Source organism: Nerophis ophidion, linkage group LG10 (genome assembly GCF_033978795.1).
Source record: "Nerophis ophidion isolate RoL-2023_Sa linkage group LG10, RoL_Noph_v1.0, whole genome shotgun sequence".
NCBI lineage: Eukaryota > Metazoa > Chordata > Actinopteri > Syngnathiformes > Syngnathidae > Nerophis > Nerophis ophidion.
This window is the reverse complement of record NC_084620.1, coordinates 5,772,105-5,793,512: the sequence shown is the minus strand read 5'-3', so window position 1 is coordinate 5,793,512 and position 21,408 is coordinate 5,772,105. Positions and strand designations below refer to the sequence as shown.

General features: G+C 41.8%; 1 protein-coding gene and 1 long non-coding RNA gene across 3 annotated transcripts in view; one reads left to right on the top strand and one right to left on the bottom strand.

The window, feature by feature from the left end:
- LOC133560087 (uncharacterized) overlaps positions 1–21,408 on the bottom strand; it is a 255,849-nt gene that overhangs the window by 135,448 nt on the left and 98,993 nt on the right. The gene's annotated exons all lie outside the window — the stretch shown is intronic.
- Positions 1,065–17,889, top strand: btg1 (B-cell translocation gene 1, anti-proliferative). The gene is made up of 2 exons (XM_061912175.1): positions 1,065–1,513; positions 12,813–17,889. The coding sequence occupies exons 1-2, from the start codon at positions 1,369–1,371 to the stop codon at positions 13,214–13,216; spliced, it is 549 nt and encodes a 182-aa protein (XP_061768159.1). The 5' UTR covers positions 1,065–1,368; the 3' UTR covers positions 13,217–17,889.

Sequence of the window (21,408 nt, the reverse complement as noted above, 5' to 3'; positions counted from 1 at the left end):
GCGCTTCAGTAATGCAGACGTTGTACCGATCCGTTGTGGTGAAGAAGGAGCTGAGCCGGAAGGCAAAGCTCTCAATTTACCGGTCGATCTACGTTCCCATCCTCACCTATGGTCATGAGCTTTGGGTCATGACCGAAAGGATAAGATCACGGGTACAAGCGGCCGAAATGAGTTTCCTCCGCCGTGTGGCGGGGCTCTCCCTTAGAGATAGGGTGAGAAGCTCTGTCATCAGGGAGGAACTCAAAGTAAAGCCGCTGCTCCTCCACATCGAGAGGAGCCAGATGAGGTGGTTCGGGCATCTGGTCAGGATGCCACCCGAACGCCTCCCTAGGGAGGTGTTTAGGGCACGTCCAACCGGTAGGAGGCCACGGGGAAGACCCAGGACACGTTGGGAAGACTATGTCTCCCGGCTGGCCTGGGAACGCCTCGGGATCCCCCGGGAAGAGCTGGACGAAGTGACTGGGGAGAGGGAAGTCTGGGTTTCCCTGCTTAGGCTGTTGCCCCCGTGACCCGACCTCGGATAAGCGGAAGATGATGGATGGATGGAGGAAGCGCTTTTTCATTGATGAAGACAAGTCAGCAAGAGTTATAAAACACACTGCCCCTTGGAGTTTGGGAAGGGAATTGCCACGGAAAAGCTATTAACGAACCAAGACGCCGTCAGATGTGACGCGAATGTATATATCAGCCTTTAAACAGTAGACCACGTTGTTTACTTAAACATGCGCCTGTGCGTGCAATTGCTCCACAACGTAGTAAAAGCAGTGGAAGAGTGAAATGCTTGGATCACAACAATCGCAAACAAGCCGAATTTCGGTTTGAAGTGAGGCGCCGAGCACGGTGCGATTGGATTAACGGCGCGGACCGCTTCGGTTTCTTCTGCTCCCACCGTCTTTGAACGCAGCACGGCACGCAGCGCCGCTTGTGTTTATTTTCAGAGTCGTGACGCGCGCACCGCACTCCTCCTATATGTGGCTCGTCAGATAGCGGCCGGGCAGCCATTGGTGAACTGTTGTTGCTGTAGCAGCTTGTGTCAGCGCCTTGGAAGGGGAGGGAGAGCGCGAAGAAGGGGGAGGCGGTATAAAAGCGCCCTCCATCCGCCAGCAGGCTTCACTCTGGAGGCGGGCAGCGGAGAGGGAGGACTGGAAGAGCACACCCACGCGGACCTGAAGCCCAACCCCCTGCGTGGTATTTACCAACAACAGACATCTGTTGGGCCGAGGCATTTCTTCCAGCGGATCTGAGCTTACATTGAGCACTAAATGCGCAGAGGAGCCGCCAAGCTCGGATCGAAAGTGGAGAAAAAGAGGCACTTAGAACGCACAGTGACCAAAAAAAGCGCACAGGCCGTGGCCGTTGCCTTCCTCAATGCATACCCTTTGTGCCCGGGGAACCATGAAACCAGAGATCAACGCCGCCGTCGGATTTCTGTCGCGATTTCTGCGGGTAAAAGGACACGTAAACGACCGGCAGGTCCAAACGTTCAGCCAGAGCCTACACGACATTTTGTCAGGTGAGCGAACCCCACCCCCCCACTAGCTTTTTTTTTTTTTTTTTTTAAAGTTTTAATTCCCACAAAGGCCGCTTCAGATGGCTTTCCAACTTTATTTCAGGCGGCAAAAAGCCGGGCGCAAAAAAATCCGGCTGTTATCCGAGCGAAGGTGGAGTGAAGAAGAAACCTTCTTTGTTCTCACCGACGGCGTTTGCGCACAAACTCCGACCCGAAATAGCGCACCGAATGTCCGCCATGAGCTGCCACTCGACGATTTGGTCGAAGCGGAGGGCATGTTCGGAGCATAGGAAGCCAAAAACTGGGGGCGAAGGAGCTACTTTGTTGGCAAAGAAGTGAGGGAGCGGGGGCAGAAAGACTGAACAAGGAAGTGCGCCTCGACGACAACAACAATGACGAGACGCTGCGCGATTACGTAATGCTCTCCGCCAAGTCGTTTACTATCAAACACGTCGTCTTCTTGATCACAGGGGGCGCTTTATTGTCTTCAAACATGCACTTGAAATATAAATAACTTTTTTAAACCAAAATATATATTTGGCTGACTTGAACGTGACACATTTGGATACATTCCCTTTTGTTACTATCCTTGTACTTTATTTATCATCCCTGTAATTTATCTATTATCCTTGTACTTTATTTATCATCCCTGTAATTTATCTATTATCCTTGTACTTTATTTATTATCCCTGTAGTTGATATATTATCCTTGTAGTTTATTTATCATCCCTGTAGCTTATCTATTCTTGTGCTTTATTCATCATCCATGTAGTTGATCTATTATCCTTGTACTTTATCTATCATCCCTGTAATTTATCTATTATCCTTGTACTTTATTTATCATCCCTGTAATTTATCTATTATCCTTGTACTTTATTTATCATCCCTGTAATTTATCTATTATCCTTGTACTTTATTTATCATCCCTGTAATTTATCTATTATCCTTGTACTTTATTTATCATCCCTGTAGTTGATCTATTATCCTTGTACTTTATTTATCATCCCTGTAATTTATCTATTATCCTTGTACTTTATTTATCATCCCTGTAATTTATCTATTATCCTTGTACTTTATTTATCATCCCTGTAATTTATCTATTATCCTTGTACTTTATTTATTATCCCTGTAGTTGATATATTATCCTTGTAGTTTATTTATCATCCCTGTAGCTTATCTATTCTTGTGCTTTATTCATCATCCATGTAGTTGATCTATTATCCTTGTACTTTATCTATCATCCCTGTAGTTTATCTATTATCCTTGTACTTTATCTATCATCCCTGTAGTTTATCTATTATCCATCCATCCATTTTTCTACCGCTTATTCCCTCTATTATCCTTGTAGTTTGTTTTATCCTTGTAGCTTATTTATCATCTGTGTAGTTTTATCTATTTTTGATTGATTGATTGATTGATTGATACTTTTATTAGTAGATTGCACAGTACAGTACATATTCCGTACAATTGGCCACTAAATGGTAACACCCCAATAAGTTTTTCAAGTTGTTTAAGTCGGGGTCCACGTTAATCAATTCATGGTATTATCCTTGTAGTTTATTTATGATCCTTGTAGTTCATCTGTTATCATTGTAGTTTCTTTAAATATTAAACCAAAATATTAGATCCCATTTCTAGAGAATTACGTTTTTTTCCCCCCATGATTCAATACAGTATTGCATTTACAGCTGATGTATTGTGTTGTTTGACAAAAACAGTGAAAATATAAACCTTTATGTTTTTAACATCCAAATGTTTAAGTTTTTGTATTGATTTAGGATAAACGCAGGGTTAAAAATCCCCATTTTAGAAAATTTAGGTCTACCACATTCCACAATATCCCTTTTAATTACACGATGGTCTGTGTTGGCAAAGCATCAAAATCATACATGGCAACTTATTTAGCGATGTTTTAACAGTGTTACGTTTAAAGATGATGTGTTTTTACTGTTTAACGAAAGAAGACACTCTTAACATCTTCGTCTCATTCTGGATAATTCAGGTATTTTCCCCCCGACCCTACAGGCCAAATTTCCCTTTCAATTACAAAGAGTATCTGATTGTGTTGAATGAACGTACAAATCATACTTTACAACTTTTATTTCCTGCGTGTTTAACAGTATGGAACTTAAAGCTGATGTGTAATTTGTTGTTATACAAGAAGAACATAAACCTTTATTTACCCTTTTTCACACATCGTCATGTGCAAATTTCTCATATAAATTGAATACAAAGCAGGATTAAAATGTTATAATCCCCATTCTAGAGAATTTATTTTTATGATGATATCCCTGTATACTATACAATATGTTTCTGCGTGTTTGAACAGTATTTAATGTATAGCCGATGTTTTTTTTTGAGTTTGAGTTTATTTCGAACATGCAAGCATACAACATGATACATCACAATTTCTCTTTTCAACATGTTCGAAAAGGAGTAGGAAGAATAATCCTACACCTTTTCTTTTACATAGCAGTTGCTAAAACTGTTGTACACTTCCTGTTCTCAATTTATATACAATATACTCCATAAGTGATCACAATCAAAATAAATAAATCAATAATAATTGGTGAAGTAAGTCACTTTTCATATCATGAGATAAGTAAGATTATTTTGAGAATGAAAGAATGGATGATGAAATAAATTCAGAATGTTTATCATGGATCTTCTTTGTACTTTGTAAATACTTTAAGTTTGAAGAGTTTCTTGAAGTGGATCATATTAGTCCATTGTTTGATTGCTTTGCTTCATCCATTCCATGATTTAATTCCACATACAGATATACTGAAGGTCTTAAGTGTTGTACGTGCATACAAATGTTTTAAGGTTTTAGTTGTTTAGCAAAAAAATAAAAATAACAAACCTTTATTTAGTCATTTCCAAGTTTCTTATATGAATTGAATACAAAAGCAGCATTACAAAGTTCCACTTTATGTCACATTCCAAAATAGCCATTTTAATTATAGTGAGCGTTTTATTGGTTTTTTTTATTTACAACATTTTACTCTGTTAGTGTAACAACTTTCAATCTAAAGCTGATAAAAGTCCATTGTTTTTTGGTGCTTTGTTTAACAAGAGCAAAAAACATTTTATAGCAAAAACACAAAACTGAACGTATGTTTGCCAAGAAAATACATGTTAAACTATATTCTATGACATGAAATAAATGAAATTGTGACTACAATTAGGGTCTTTTCCCCCTCACACGTTCCAAAGTGGGGTCTCTAAACCTGCCATACATCTGCTTCATATTCCATGTATGGAACGGCAGACAATGACCTACATTCCCACCAGCTGTACATTTGAGCCGGGACGCGGGTTGACTCCTTCCAAACTGGAGCCAAAGCAACAGTTTGCAGTGCTTAATGTTGCCAGTACACCATTACTATAAGGATTGTTTTGGATGGTGGGCAATGGAGACCTCAGCAGTGTTTCATCTTTGTTTGGTTAATTAAAAAAATGTACAGGCGAAGTGTGTGTCGCTTTTGTTGGAGGTCGGTTGAAGGGGGTTTTCTTGTAAATAGACAAAAGTTTCCGCAAAATGGCGTCTGCTGTGAGGGGGTGGTGTTTTGGTGGAGCCTATAGCGGGACATTGAAGACGGGGGCAGTCGCAGCGTCATCGGGGGGGAAACTAGAAAGAGGGGGGGCTGATCCACATAGTTGAGTCAACATGCAGAAGCTCTCGGTTCTGCTATAGTTGTCGACCTGGCGGTTTATGAACAGTCGCCACGCCAGGCGGGCCATAACAAGCTCACCTCAAGGATGGCTTGACGCAAATAAACAGCCCTCTTTTTACACGAACAGCCCTCCCACTCCTTCTCCTCCCCCGTTTTTTTTAAGAATAGGTCGAGTTGATCCTGATCCCATCTGCTCTAGGGTTTGTTGGAGGTTGCTTTTTGTGGCTGAAGGTCTGTCAAGCAGTCTCCTTTTTTTCTTCTCATCAGTGAGGAGAGGTGTTATTATCCCTGTGCTTACATGCAGGTGGCCTGCAGGCTCCTCACTTGAATACCGGCCTACTTCACCTACAGCACAATGGTGTAAATAGGAATTTGATAAAAAATTAGCCCCGCCTTTTGCTTTGGTCATTAGTCTACGAGGTGTAGAGTGTTTAGTCAACACTTTTTGTGATTCCAACATCCTCTGAAAAACTCTCGAAGGGAACTGAAAGTGGCGTCAGTCCATCACAAGTTTACACCTCTTTGCAAAACTTCAACAAAAACAGGACCCTGTCCCTTTAAGAGGCGGGGCCAAGCATCCCAGATGGCTGGCTCAGACTTCAACTCTTGGTGTTTTTGTTCGGCCGTCATGGGGGACTTTGTGACATTGACGGCAGCCGGGGGAAGGGATTGGGCATTTCAATAGACTTCTTTTTTTTTTTTTTTTGTCACGTACGCCCAGGGCGCCACCAGCCGCCTGTTTATGGCTGCTTATCAGGACCATAACAGGTGGTGCTGTTCTTCTTTCTGCTGCACCCTGAGAATAACTGTACTTAAGTTGGACTCCAGACTGGATTTACACAACAAAAGAATACCAGAGAAATCAAGCCAAAATTTGGGAGTATTGGGGCTGGGTGATTAGGCCTAAGATCCATATTGCAATATAAGAACAGGTCTCTTGCAGTAACAACATATACCACCAGAGCTGTCCCGATCCTGATCATGGGACTGGATCAGGTGCCGATATTTACTTTTACACCTTTATTTACGGATCGGCTAATGAATAACAAACTTATCTTGACAATATATTGACGATAAATTATATTCTTGCCATTATTTTTGGAGGTCAAAATAAGCTGGTAATGGTAATTCATGATAATAATCCAAGTATACACATTCAAATGCAATAAACTTGTATTTCTCGTATATTTTACCAAATTAAATAAAACTGATAATAAAAATACTCTGTAACCAAAATGTTGCACTTGAATGAAAATCATAACCAAAAGTAAAATAGATTCTCTGATAAGGAGGAGTGGGGGGACGCTCAAATATACATAACCTAAACAATAAAGAAAATGGCTAAATCAAGTTATTGTGACCAAAATGATCATGGTTATCATTATTTTGGTATTGTTTAATGTGCTCATAAAGTAATTTTACACTCACTGAAATATTTATTTTTAAACAACTAAAATAAACAGTCAATAGACTTTCTTGGCGGAGGAGACAGCAAATATTGTTATGGCTTCATAAAAGCCATATTGTTTATATTTGTGTGTTTAAATATATTGAATTTTTGTTATTTATATTCATAAATGTTTTCAAATGTTTTGTAATAAATGTAAATTGGGTGATCCGTTGTTTCACTTCCAGTTTATGTCACGTCACGCAAGTCCACTTCCTGTTGTATGGAGTCAGTGTTTGTTTCCACTCGACACTGTGGAGCTTATATCGATAACCGCAAATACAGCACATTTTGATTTTGTTTTTTATTAAGGATCTCCATAGCTGGTTGCCACAACCCACTAGTTTTCCTGGGGTCCACAAACTCAATACAAGCACAAGTAAAAGCATATAATTATAACATCCTTTATGTTTACTGTGAAGACTGTTACTCAGTTGTTTAGACAGTAATGTGTTTATACAAGTTTAGATCAGGGAATGACGTTTCCATGTTAGCATTTAAGCAAGCTAATGCTAGCGGGTCTCGAACTCTCCATAATTTAGTCGATTAAGATTTTTTGATCATTTTAATTTAATACGGTAATAACCATCAGGAGTTTTACAGTGGTTCTTATTACTACTGTTTATTTGTTGTACAAACGAGCGTAGCTGCTGGAACCGATGCAAAGGAGTGTCGCTCTTGTAATCCATTGCCGTGCATACGCATTGCGATTATGGCGATTATCGAGGCATGCAAATTTACCGACTTCATTTTCATTTATTGTCCGGTTAATTGACTTATCGAATATCGGCTCAGGCCTACTAATGAGCTGCTTAGCCCAGCCGATCTTAAGATTGTACTCACGTAAAAGAGCCCTTCAAAAGTGACCGACGCCCAGAGAGACATGATTACACTTCCTCATTTCTTGTTACACGCATGCAGGAGTTGCATGAATTCCAGGAGGGTGTGTGTCTTGCCAGAACGTCAGGCTCGAATTCAAGAGCAAGCTGCAATGGACGCGTCTTCTATTCACAGTGCGAAGTCTCTTCTAAGATACTGAACTTCACCACCATGGCGGAAAATAAACGAAGTTTTTTCCAAGCCACTGGAAGACTAGAGGAAAATGAATTACTTTAATCACGCACGCACACACACACACACACACACACACACACACACACACACACGGAGCAAGACAACACAAAAAGCCAACCGCTAAAGTTTCAAGGCCAAATAGGGGTGATTGAACCAGATGTCGATACTATCAATACCTCGTATGGTATCAGGGTACGAACGACGTGGCTAGTTTCTTCTTTAGTTTTGATTATTACGAAACTATTTATTGGGTTCCATCCATCCATCCATCATCTTCCGCTTATCCGAGGTCGGGTCGCGGGGGCAGCAGCCTAAGCAGGGAAGCCCAGACTTCCCTCTCTCCAGCCACTTCGTCTAGCTCTTCCCGGGGGATCCCGAGGCGTTCCCAGGCCAGCCGGGAGACATAGTCTTCCCAACGTGTCCTGGGTCTTCCCCGTGGCCTCCTACCAGCTGGACGTGCCCTAAACACCTCCCTAGGGAGGCGTTCGGGTGGCATCCTGACCAGATGCCCGAACCACCTCATCTGGCTCCTCTCGATGTGGAGGAGCAGCGGCTTTACTTTGAGTCCCTCCCGGATGGCAGAGCTTCTCACCCTATCTCTAAGGGAGAGCCCCGCCACACGGCGGAGGAAACTCATTTCGGCCGCTTGTACCCGTGATCTTATCCTTTCGGTCATGACCCAAAGCTCATGACCATAGGTGAGGATGGGAACGTAGATCGACCGGTAAATTGAGAGCTTTGCCTTCCGGCTCAGCTCCTTCTTCACCACAACGGATCGATACAACGTCCGCATTACTGAAGACGCCGCACCGATCCGCCTGTCAATCTCACGATCCACTCTTCCCCCACTCGTGAACAAGACTCCTAGGTACTTGAACTCCTCCACTTGGGCCAGGGTCTCCTCCCCAACCCGGAGATGGCACTCCACCCTTTTCCGGGCGAGAACCATGGACTCGGACTTGGAGGTGCTGATTCTCATTCCGGTCGCTTCGCACTCGGCTGCGAACCGATCCAGTGAGAGCTGAAGATCCCGGCCAGATGAAGCCATCAGGACTACATCATCTGTAAAACGCAGAGACCTTATTGGGTTGTTTTTTTTCATTTTTGTTTAAAAAGTCAGGAAGGCTCTATCTGCATTCTGTACAGGATAGTTTTGACGGCAAAACCCATCCATCAATCCATTTTCTACAGCTTATTCCCTTTGGGGTCGCAGGGGGCGCTGGTGCCTATCTCGGCTACAATCAGGCGGAAGGCGATTACACCCTGGACAAGTCGCCATCTCATCACAGGGCCAACACAGATAGACAATATCCACACTTACATTCACACACTAGGGCCAATTTAATGTTGCCAATCAACCTATCCCCGGGTGCATGTCTTTGGAGGTGGGAAGGAGCCCACACAGTCACGGGGAGACGGCAAAACCTAAAACATTTAAATGGGAGCAAATAGTAGGTTTTGCTTTTGTCTAGGTATTTACGCACTAGCCACTTTGATTTGGGGGGAGGTTTATACCTCCACAGACCCGTATGGGACATATTAAACTTTTCTTGATATTTTCACAAAACTGTACGATAAGCACTGTCCAATTAAAAAAGATGACATTAAAGACAGCCCCGTTAAGGACAAACTGTGGATCACAAGAGGAATATTGAAGTCTTGCAAAAACAAAAATGATCTTTACAGAAGACATTTAAAGTACAGAACCAAAGAAACTGAAGACAAATATAAAACATATAAAATAAGTTAACACAAATAATAAAGCACAGCAAACGAACATATTACTGTAACCTATTAGAACAACATAAAAATAGCATCCAGGTGTACGTGGAAAGTTTTAAATGGTATCATTAAAAAACAAACATGACACATTAGGAACATCCTAGCTATTTTATAGAAAATAAACTATAAATGACCCTAAAGAAATAACGGATGCTTTTAACACCTTTTTTGTAAATGTTGGACCTAATTTAGCAAATGAAATTGTACAACCTGAAAACAGTGCACAATTTAATGAACAAACCATTCAAAAAAAATTTAGAATCGTTTTTTATTTCCCCGGTTCATGAAAGTGAAATCACAACAATTGTAAATTCTCAGAAAAACAAGAAGTCCACTTGAACTTTTCTCTGATCAAGGAAATTGTTGATTTTGTAGCTGTAGTTATTAATACTATGATTAATGTTAATTAAAAACTAAACATGGGATATAAATAATAATTGAAGTATAATTGTTTGTATACATAGTATATGATTGATGCAAAGGTTTAATACGTATGCAAGGATACTTCACATGCCTTTACTGTGTATATAATTGAACTATGTTCATGTGTATAATGTGTATTCATAATATGTTGTGCAAAGGACATTTCATAATTTTTGGAAGTTCATTTTGTACTTGACACTGTTTATAGGGTAAGGCGCAATAAGTGTTCAACATAAGCCTAAATCCTTTCGGTCTGCAACCTTTTCATTTTCAATCTATGAATGTACGACTGTTTGTTTGTTTTGTTGACCATTGACCGAAGAACAATAAACTAAATCAGCCAACAAATTGTAAGAAACATTCAATATCACAAATTGAATACATCTTTTGACACCGACAAATGATAGATCTAATTAGATTAAGTTTACACAAATCTGTTACTTGTACTTTAGTTAATAGCTATAAAACATTTTCACTTCTATATTCTATCGTGAAAGTATCGCATCATGATGTAAAACGGATCAAATCTGGAGCCAAAAAATGGGATCGGGATTCCAGGCCAAAAATATAGCTCAGGACATCCTTCTATATCACAATATATTGTTTGGTGTATAAATCATGATGGCGCAATTTCGCAACAAGTGACAGCTTGCTCTTCCCTTGGCTGCCGACGTATACAGTAACTAATTACGTAGCTGCTGCATTATTCTCTCTCTAGATTATTAATAATTTCATTGCTAATTTCCTATTCATAGCTGGCTACTTTCCACTGTAACACAGATGCAGCGACACTTCTATTGAAGTGTACTGAGCACTTATTCTCCTCTACTTAAACTTGAAAAACAAGTCAATGGCGTTTTAAAATCGTGTTTTTATCATCTTTACCTTTTAGCAAAGGTAAGATCATTTTTATCTTTTAACCTTTTTGAACAAATCATGCATGCTTTTATTTGAAGTCGCTTGGACTACTGCAATGCACTTTATGCTGGCATTAGCCAAAAAGCTCTCTCCCGCTTGCAGTTAGTCCAGAATGCGGCAGCACGACTTTTAACAGGGGCAAGGAAACACCAGCATATAACCACAATTTTTGAGACTTTGTACTGGCTCTGTTCATTTTATAATTGAGTTTAAAACCTTGCTCTTTGCTTTTAAAGCTTTACATGGACTGGTACCTCATATATCTCAGACCTCATCCAAATGTACACTCCTGGGTGCGCTCTGAGGTTCGAGAGCCAGCATCAGCTCGTGGTGCCCAAGACCAGACTAAAAACCAGGGGAAACAGGTCCTTCTCTGTGGCCGTTACCATGAATTATTTAACATGGACCCCGACTTAAACAAGTTGAAAAACTTATTCGGGTGTTACCATTTAGTGGTCAATTGTACGGATTATGTACTGAACTGTGCAATCTACTAATAAAAGTTTCAATCAATCAATAAAAGTCGGCCCTAAGCTCTGGAACACTCTGCCCCTCCATGTTCCAACTGCTCCCAGTGGAGTGTTTTAAGTCTTGTCTTAAGACCCACTTTTATTCTTTGGCTTTTAACACTACGTGAGTTGTGTGGGCCTCTGTGTTTTTAAAATTTTGATTTCTATTTATTGTTTTAATTGGTTTTACCCCTTTGTTTTTATATTGGTTGCATTTATTTTTTTATTCAAGTCATTGGTGGAGCTAAGGATAATATTTGAATATTGTTTTTAATATTGTTGTGCAGCACCTTGGAAACATTTTTGTTGTTTAAATGGGCTATATAAACAAAGTGGATTGGATTGTTGGACATTCAAGCTAGCTTAGCGGATAGCATGGCTTATAATGACGCCTCCTGCTCACTGTGTAGCATGCTAAAGCTATTCCTCTTCCGGTGATAATGATACTTGTAAGAAATGCAATTTATTTGTCGCGATGGAGGCAATGATTAGTAACTTGTAAGTGGCTCCACACTGTGGACAGACATACTTTAGCCACGCAAGCTACCCCTTTGTCAAGACACTTACGATAGGGTTATATATTTCCGATATATTTTCCTGAAGGAATCAATAAAGTACTATCTATCTATAATTAGAATATTCCATATTTATATCGTGTATTGATTCTACTGCGCAGCCTTGGGGTGTAGACACACATGGCTAACCATAGCATGTTAGGGCCCACTTCAGACCTTAAGTTTGGCATGTTTGGGCTAGTGCGAGTGCTCTGAGCCATGCTATATATAGTATAGCCTTTCCACAATTGGAATCGGTGTACGGAGAGCACAGCCCCGATTGCCAACCCTTGTACATGCACGTCAGAGACAAACAAACTGGGATGCAGTCGCTCCTCCCAGCTTCATAATAACTGGTGAGTTTCAAAACAGTGATAATACAAAGACTCAAAATAATTAAAAGGTCGAACGCACGGCAACCTTGCTCATTTATAGGCGTAATAGAGAAATTTCACAATGCGACTGCTTGTCTCTCGCAAGTGATTCATGGCGATCGTTTGGTCAACTGCTCAAAAGGTGGCACCACAAAACCTAACTCCCAGCCTAATAATAACTGGCAAGTTTCAAAACAGTGATGATACAAAGATGACAAAAGGTAAGTTTCAAAAGAGTGATAATACAAAGACTCAAAATAATCAAAAGGTAAAATGGGGTGAGTTTTTCCTTGCCCTTATGTGGGCTCTACCAAGGATGTCGTTGTGGTTTGTGCAGCCCTTTGAGACACTTGTGATTTAGGGCTGTATTAATAAACATTGATTGATGATTGATAAGCGTAATAGAGAAATTTCATATTGCGATTGCTCGTGTCTCTCAAGTATTTTATGACAACCGTTTGGTCAACTGCTCAAAAAGTGGCACCATAAAAACTTAATTGCAAGCCGAACTCAGTCCGCATTGTCCTCTTCTTTGTCCTCACAGAACAATACAAGCACCATTGGTTCCCAGATCGTCCCTGCAAAGGCTCAGGCTACCGCTGCATCCGCATCAACCACAAGATGGACCCGTTGGTAGGGCAGGCGGGCCAGCGCATCGGCCTGACTATCCAGCAACTCTACCTGCTTCTGCCCAGTGAGCTCACACTATGGGTGGACCCCTTCGAAGTGTCCTATCGCATCGGCGAGGACGGCTCCATCTGCGTCCTGTACGAGTCGCAGCCCAATCCGGCAGCCATGCCGGGGATGGCCGTGGCCAGCTCGCCATCGGGAAGCGGCAGCACGATGAGCCCCATGGTGGACAGTCACATCAGCTGCAAGGAGGAACTGATGGTAATGGGAAGAACCAGTCCCTCCAAAGCCTACAACATGATGACTGTGTCCAGTTAAGGGGGCCTATTCGTCATTCAGGGTCACACCTTGGCCAGTTGGGTGAATTTGACCGGATCAGGGCGAGCCTTTTTAAAAGCTAAGAATATGAAATGAAATAGTGAAAGAAGAAAAAAAAAGCAAAAGAAAAAGCAGAGGATGTGCCCTATCATCCAGGTGATGGAAACCTTGTAGGTTTGATAACCCCCACCCCCCATTATCATCTGTTCTGTTGTGTCATTGGATCAGCTGGGTACTCCTATTTTAGGAGAGGCTTTGTGGAGATGGAACTGTTGGGGCAGCTACACCACCCGACCAGGACTTACCTTAACCCCTTCGACTGTAAACATGGTGATCAGCTTCAACCCTGAAGAGGCTGTCAACAATGACTTTGCACTTTTCTTACTTGTGGTTACTATGGGTACAAGCGAAATACACCACAGCAACACACAAAAAACACGCCAAATTGTACGGAATTTCCCCTTGATATACAAAGATTTGAGGACGCTTAGTTGAGGAGGACGTTGAGGGTTTAGCCAGTCCAGATAAAGACAGTGTCTATTTGTGGTCATATCTTTTGCACCTGCTGGCGACTGGAGCTAACACCCTCCATGTCCCCCTCTTCGATTCAACTCGGGGTCTAACAATTGCGACACCTGCTACCTATGGATACCAGCGTGTCCCCCGCACCCTCCCCATCGACCATGTAGCTTTCCAGGGGGAGGGCACAAATTCCCCCCCCCCCTCAACCTCGATTTAATGAATGTCGTTGAAATTCACAATCAAGTTGCCCCCCCTTTTCCGTCGCCACCCTTCTCTTTTCTCGCCAAAATTCAAAGTGTAGCCAAGATGGAGGAGCCAATTCTAGCCAAATTTGTTAGAATTGACATTGAATGCACTTTGACGTTAGATTGTGTGGGATGTGTACTTTTTTTTTTTTAGAGCTAATCGCCTGCATTCCATCCATTCGAATGTCATTTTTTTAACCTCCTCCTCTGTTTTTAGTCATACTGTAGCTCCAATGGTGCGACAGACGGCCGTATATCAAATAACCATGGGACTCTGGATTAAAGCATTTTTTTTACACTGTATCTGTGAACATTTCAGAGCTTTTAATTCAAGGCTGTATTCACACTTGTGGTTCGGGTAGTCCAAAAATGTAAAAAAAAAAAAAAAAGGATCCTTGGTGCGCACTTAAGGCCGTTAGCTTAGCGGTCACTCTGGTATTTTTTGTCATGGGACCAAAGGCTGCACAGCAAAGACATCAAGACATGTTACGTAGCTAAAATATAACAAGCCAAAATGCAGTCTGCTGGGTTGAAAAGTATACCAGGGCTATTCAACTTATCAGTTAAATCTTAGTAAAGGCTAACATTTTTGCAAAAGATTCCTACAAATACTAAAGCACTGTCATATAGACCAGTGGTTCTCAACATTTTTTCAGTGATGTACCCCCTGTGAACATTTTTTTTAATTCAAGTACCCCCTAATCAGAGCAAAGCATTTTTGAAAAAAAGAGATAAAGAAGTAAAATACAGCACTATGTCATCAGTTTGTGATTTATTGAATTGGATAACAGTGAAAAATATTGCTTATTTGAAGTGGCCTTTCTTGAACTATTTGGAAAAGAAGATATAAAAATAACTAAAAACTTGTTGAAAAAATAAACAAGTGATTCAATGATAAATAAAAAAATTCTACACATAGAAGTAATCATCAACTTAAAGTGCCCTCTTTGGGGATTGTAATAGAGATCCATCTGGATTCATGAACTTAATTCTAAACATTTCTTCACAAAAAAAGAAATCTTAAACATCAATATTTACGGAACACGTCCACAAAAAATCTAGCTGTCAAGACTGAATATTGCATTGTTGCATTTCTTTTCACAGTTTATGAACTTACATTCATATTTTGTTTAAGTATTATTTAATAAATATATTTATAAAGGATTTTTTAATTGTTGCTATTTTTAGAATATTTTAAAAAAAGTTTCACGTACCCCTTGGCATACCTTCAAGTATCCAAAGGGGTACGCATACCCCCATTTGAGAACCACTGATATAGATGATCCTTGACTAGCTTTTCTGCAGTAGGTCCTTAAAAACAGCAGAACGCTTCTGTGGTATAGATGAACTAGGACCAGTGTGAGCCTTTTTGGCAAAGTAAAACTTTTAAAGAAGGGCAGATCCTTGCATTGACATTTTAAGCTCCTGAGCAAAGGACACTGGTGTTTTGCTAAAAAAAAGTTGCAACTCTTACAAAAGAAGTCCACTAAATAGGTTGAGGAATATACAAAATAAGAAAAGTGAAAGAAAATGGTTCTTTGGCACCTAGAATTTAGTTGAATAGCCCTGAAGTCCGTTATTTTTGTATTTCCTAGCCTAGATCGGAGAAAATGCTTCTAAAATATACAATTAAAGCGCACCTTTGTCACACACTCAGGGCAGAGAGACAGCACTTTCAACGTATTCTCACTTTTTAACACTGATCAGTGTCGTGTTGGCAATTGAGCCCAACTGGAACAGAACCGCACCAGACTTGACTTAAGCGGTCTCGATACACACCTGACTTAAAGTGTACTACAAGAGCGAACGCACCAGGCTTTGTTTCAACCCAACCGACCATGACAAGTGTGAACACACCCTCAGATGGTTTGCATGAAGTTGACAGGAGGGTTATCCCCAAAAGGTCTGGCTAAGTGATGGTTGTGGTCATTCATTGTCACTTTTAAAGCAACACCGGGCCTCGTCAGCCTTTCATTTCACTTACACCCCTGAGGTCTTTTAGGAGCTTTGGAGGTGCATTGCCTTACCTCTCGTCGTGAACTATGAGCCATTAGTGATTTTGAAGACGCAGAACGGCGCTCTCTACTGCCCACATAGCCCAGCCTGGCATCTCCTCTCGCCCGGACTTCGAGTGCCTCAAGTGCCACATATCACCCCCTCAGCCAGCGCACTGCTTGTCAGACCCCCCGACCCTCCCGTGGATGCAGGTAGACCTAATGTGACATATCATCATCCATCACCCGCATGGGAGGAAGGCCGGTATGGGTGTTTTGCGATAAAGGAGCCGGGCAGGGTCAGAGCTGGACTCTTTGTCCAGGGCAGCTAAAATCCCTCTGGCCCTCCCCGCTCCAGACTTATTCAGCATCCCGAGCCCAGCCTTCCACTGTCCCTTCAGATGGATAAAAAAAAAAACCAGCACACACACGCCCAATGGTGAGCTCACGCTCCACTCAACTGGGTGGCGGGCGGGGGGAGGGGGGTTTTGCCGTAGCAACTTGAAAAGAAGGAAAAGAACTGATTGAGCGTACTATACTGTTGTCTAGTTTTCATCTCACTGGATCGCGCTGCATTTAATTACTGAGTAGCATCTTTGTTTACATGCCTATGAAAGGATGTGATGGCTGCACCGCGGCCCCCCCCGCCCCAGGTTCCGGGAGCAGATGCCGGGGGGCGGCGACATGCAGTAGTCTTGTCAGTCGCTGGTCCGAACATTTAAAGCCTGAAAAGATGATGGGTAATGAAGCTATAGCCTTTTGACGCACTGCACACCCAACCCCCTAAACACACACCACCTGTTATTTTACTTTAGCTGCAAATACTTACTGAAAAATGAAGAGCTGGCTGGGACGGGAGTTTTAGTGTCCGCTTGGCGCCTTTCTGGCTCTCATTCTTTCACGGTCACACTGGTTGCTCTTACCCTCCCTGACACATCGTCTCTTCTCGTCATTAACTTTTATCAGACCCCAAATTTGACACACATTTAAAAAAATTAAAAAAATAAGACACCAAAATCCCCTTGGTCACCTGTACCACCGCCAACAGAAAAATGGCTTAACGTCCTCAGTACGATTTAAATGGCATCCATTCACGCTCGTGCGCACATAGCTTAAGAGTGCTTTGGGTTCAAAGAAAAAAGTCGGAGGTAAAATAGCACATAAAATGCACTAAAAACGTCAAGTTTTTCTTCTGGAGACGCAAGGAGTCTCTCCTGGAATGTATTGCCAAACTCAGGCCTGGGACATTGAATAATAACGATTTACTAAAAGCTTGTTAAATGTGTTTTAAGACGTGGCACAGGAAGGGAACAGCCGTTTTGTTGTTATGAATATTGTCATCGAGTAGTTGAATTATTGCCACTTTCACATACGACGGTGTTTTACATATTGTAGAATGTATTGTAACTGTACAAGCAATGGTAGAGTGCATAACATTACACATGGGAAGTGCCAATAATTGCTATCCTTGAAGTGTTTTTTCCTTTTTTGTTCGTCATCTTTTAACATGGGTAACACTTTTTTTTGTAAGTGAAGCCATTTTAGAAGGGTGTGTTGGCAAGGACCAAAGTTGTTTTGGGTTTTTATTAAAAAAAAAAAAAAGTTACCATGATCAGTAATCATAGACATATTCTCTGTTTTTATTTGTTTTTTTTCTCCTTTTTTCTATTTACTTACAAAAGCAGAAAAATAGACAAAAAAAATCTAAGCTTACCCAAGAAGAAAAGCTTGTGATCTCATGTTATTGTGTTGAGTTGATTTTTTTTCTCTCTCTGGGTATGTTGTGATGAACTGCTGTAAATTTGTACAGTTCATGTAAATTGATTGTGCGGAAGTTGTACAGATTTCTATATTTTGAAAGAAAAAGGTTTTTTTTTCTCTGTAATAAAAGATTTCCTATCTTGGCATCATAGATCACGTGTGCGCTCTTTATTATATGAATGCTTCTAGAGCAGTGATGTGACGGTTGCTAACGCGTCCAGTTTTAGGATGAGAACTGATTAGTGTTTCCCACAGGTCAGGCATCTATTTGTGGTGCGGTCGGGCGGCGGGGGTTGGGGTGGTGGTTGTGAGGGGGGGTGTTAGCCGTGGCGGCAATGACCAAGAAGAACGCGGAGTTGGAATATAATTACAACACTTTATGTACATATTTATATCAATCAATCAATCAATCAATGTTTACTAATATAGTCCTAAATCACTAGTGTCTCAAAGGGCTGCACAGACCACCACGACATCCTCGGTAGGCCCACATAAGGGCAAGGAAAACTCACACCCAGTGGGACGTCGGTGACAATGATGACTATGAGAACCTTAGAGAGGAGGAAAGCAATGGATGTCACGATACTGTGAAAGTTCAATCCACAATGGATCCAACACAGTCGCGAGAGTCCAGTCCAAAGCGGATCCAACACAGCAGCGAGAGTCCCGTTCACAGCGGAGCCAGCAGGAAACCATCCCAAGCGGAGGCGGACCAGCAGCGCAGAGATGTCCCCAGCCGACACACAGGCGAGCAGTACATGGCCACCGGATCGGACCGGACCCCCTCCACAAGCGAGAGTGGGACATAGAAGAAAAAGAAAATAAACGGCAGATCAACTGGTCTAAAAAGGGAGTCTATTTAAAGGCTAGAGTATACAAATGAGTTTTAAGGTGAGACTTAAATGCTTCTACTGAGGTGGCATATATACATATTTATATAATATTTACATATTTATATAAAATGTAACTACAAGCTCCATTCACAGACAGAGTCCCATTGCTTTTATGGGCGGTCGAGCGAGTCAAAAATCAAAACCAATTTTTTATTTTTATTTGTGGCGGCCGTAATTCTTTTGTGCCGGGACGCCACAAAAAAAATGAATGTGTGGGAAACCCTGGATTACCATTTGTTAGTTGTTAGTTTGCAAGCAATTTTTATATTTATTATAGCGTTTTCCGTTCGGGCTCCAGTACTCTGGAATGCCCTCCCGGTAACAGTTCGAGATGCCACCTCAGTAGAAGCATTTAAGTCTCACCTTAAAACTCATTTGTATACTCTAGCCTTTAAATAGACTCCCTTTTTAGACCAGTTGATCTGCCGTTTCTTTTCTTTTTCTTCTATGTCCCACTCTCCCTTGTGGAGGGGGCCCGGTCCGATCCGGTGGCCATGTACTGCTTGCCTGTGTATCGGCTGGGGACATCTCTGTGCTGCTGATCCGCCTCCGCTTGGGATGGTTTCCTGCTGGCTCCGCTGTGAACGGGACTCTCGCTGCTGTGTTGGATCCGCTTTGGACTGGACTCTCGCGACTGTGTTGGATCCATTATGGATTGAACTTTTACAGTATCATGTTAGACCCGCTCGACATCCATTGCTTTCCTCCTCTCCAAGGTTCTCATAGTCATCATTGTCACCGACGTCCCACTGGGTGTGAGTTTTCCTTGCCCTTATGTGGGCCTACCGAGGATGTCGTAGTGGTCTTTGCAGCCTTTTGAGACACTAGTGATTTAGGGCTGTATAAGTAAACATTGATTAATTGATATTAAAATGGCCCATGCTGCCTACAGTACAAGGACATGCACTTTTCCAGCTGTACCAGGAAGGAAGAAATATTAGTACTTAAAATAAAGTTGTTCAGTATGTAGGGTAATATACAGTTTTGTATTCAAATGTTTTATCATGCCATTTAATTCTCATTTGTACTTGTATCTGTATTGTTAAAATGCAATGTAATAAACCGGCATAGCTCGGTTGGTAGAGTGGCCGTGCCAGCAACTTGAGAGTTGCAGGTTCGATTCCCGCCTGCTCCCAGTGCCACCCACACTGGTTTAAATGTAACTTAGATATTGGGTGATACTATGTAAAGCGCTTTGAGTCACTTGGGAAAAGCGCTATATAAATATAATTCACAATTCACAGATATTGGGTTTCACTATGTAAAAGAGCTTTGAGTCACGAGAGAAAAGCGCTATATAAATGTAATTCACTTAACTTCACTAACGGTAACGTCTGCATTGACTTTATCTGGAACAAGCATAGTTTTATAGGGAAGGGACAAAACTAAATATCTCATTGCAAATCATGGGGATTTGGCAGCATCTATACCAGGGGTCGGCAACCTTTACCACTCAAAGAGCCATTTTGACCCGTTTCACAAAGTAAAGAAAACAATGGGAGCCACATAACTTTTGAAATTTAAAATGAAATAACACTGCATACAGAGTTTTTTTTTGCTTTGTGCTATGTATAAACCAGGGGTCTCAGACACGCTGCCCGCACCTTAATATGAAAATTTAATGTTAGTGCGGCCCGCAAGTTTTATATGAATGCTGCTTGACAGCGTCACACCTACCAACCCTCCCAATTTTCCCGGGAGACTCCCGAATTTCAGAGTAATTATTCTTTCGAATGTACGCTGGTGTTCACCTAATGAACAGTAATAAGGGCGTACAATGATGGCGCTACCGCTACAGCTTCTACAAATAACTTGCCAGCCCAAATAATTGATTGACGAGGCTATTGCAGACACACGTAAGAGACTGCAAGGCATCCTTATCCAACAGCAATAACAGGTCACACTGAGGGTGGCCGTTTAAACAACTTTAGCACGCTTACTAATATGCGCTACACTCTGAACCCACACCAAACAAGAATGAAAAACACATTTCAGGAGAACATCCACACTATAACACAACATAAACACGACAGAACAAATACCCAGAATCCCATGTATCCTTGACTATTTCAGGCTACATTATACACCCAGCTACCACCAACCCACCCCCCTAACACCCCCCCTTCGTGCGTCGGTTGAGGTGGACGGGGTTGTGGGGGACGGTTTGTGCATAATGTAGCCCGGGATAGTCAGGGATACATGGGATTCTGGGTATTTGTTCTGTCGTGTTTATTTTGTGTTATAGTGAGGATGTTCTCCCGAAATGTGTTTGTCATTCTTGTTTGGTGTGGGTTCACAGTGTGGCGCATATTAGTAAGACTGCTAAAGTTGTTTAAACGGCCACCCTCAGTGTGACCTGTATGGCTGGTGAACAAGTATGCCTTGCAGTAGCGCTTGCGTTCAGATAGAAGTCACATCCGAAATGTGACCGGCCGGCCAGCACGCAGATAGCATGGTGAAAATCCTGGCGCGATGACATGTAGAAAGGGTGTTCGAGGCATTGTCATCACGGTACGCCCTCAAAGTTGATGTCTGGGTGAAAATCGAAAAATGATTACCCTGGAGATTTGTGATATAGACACTGAAACTTGGAAATCAGAGTAGTCAAAGAGCCGCATGCGGCTCCGGAGCCGCGGGTTGTCGACCCCTAATCTGTACAAACACAAACCAAATTAAATGACAATAATATTTCAAAATGATTTCCACCAATAGAATAAATGTTGGTGGGGATATGTAAATTTGAATCGTTCCAAGATATACGGAATCTCACTTCTTAA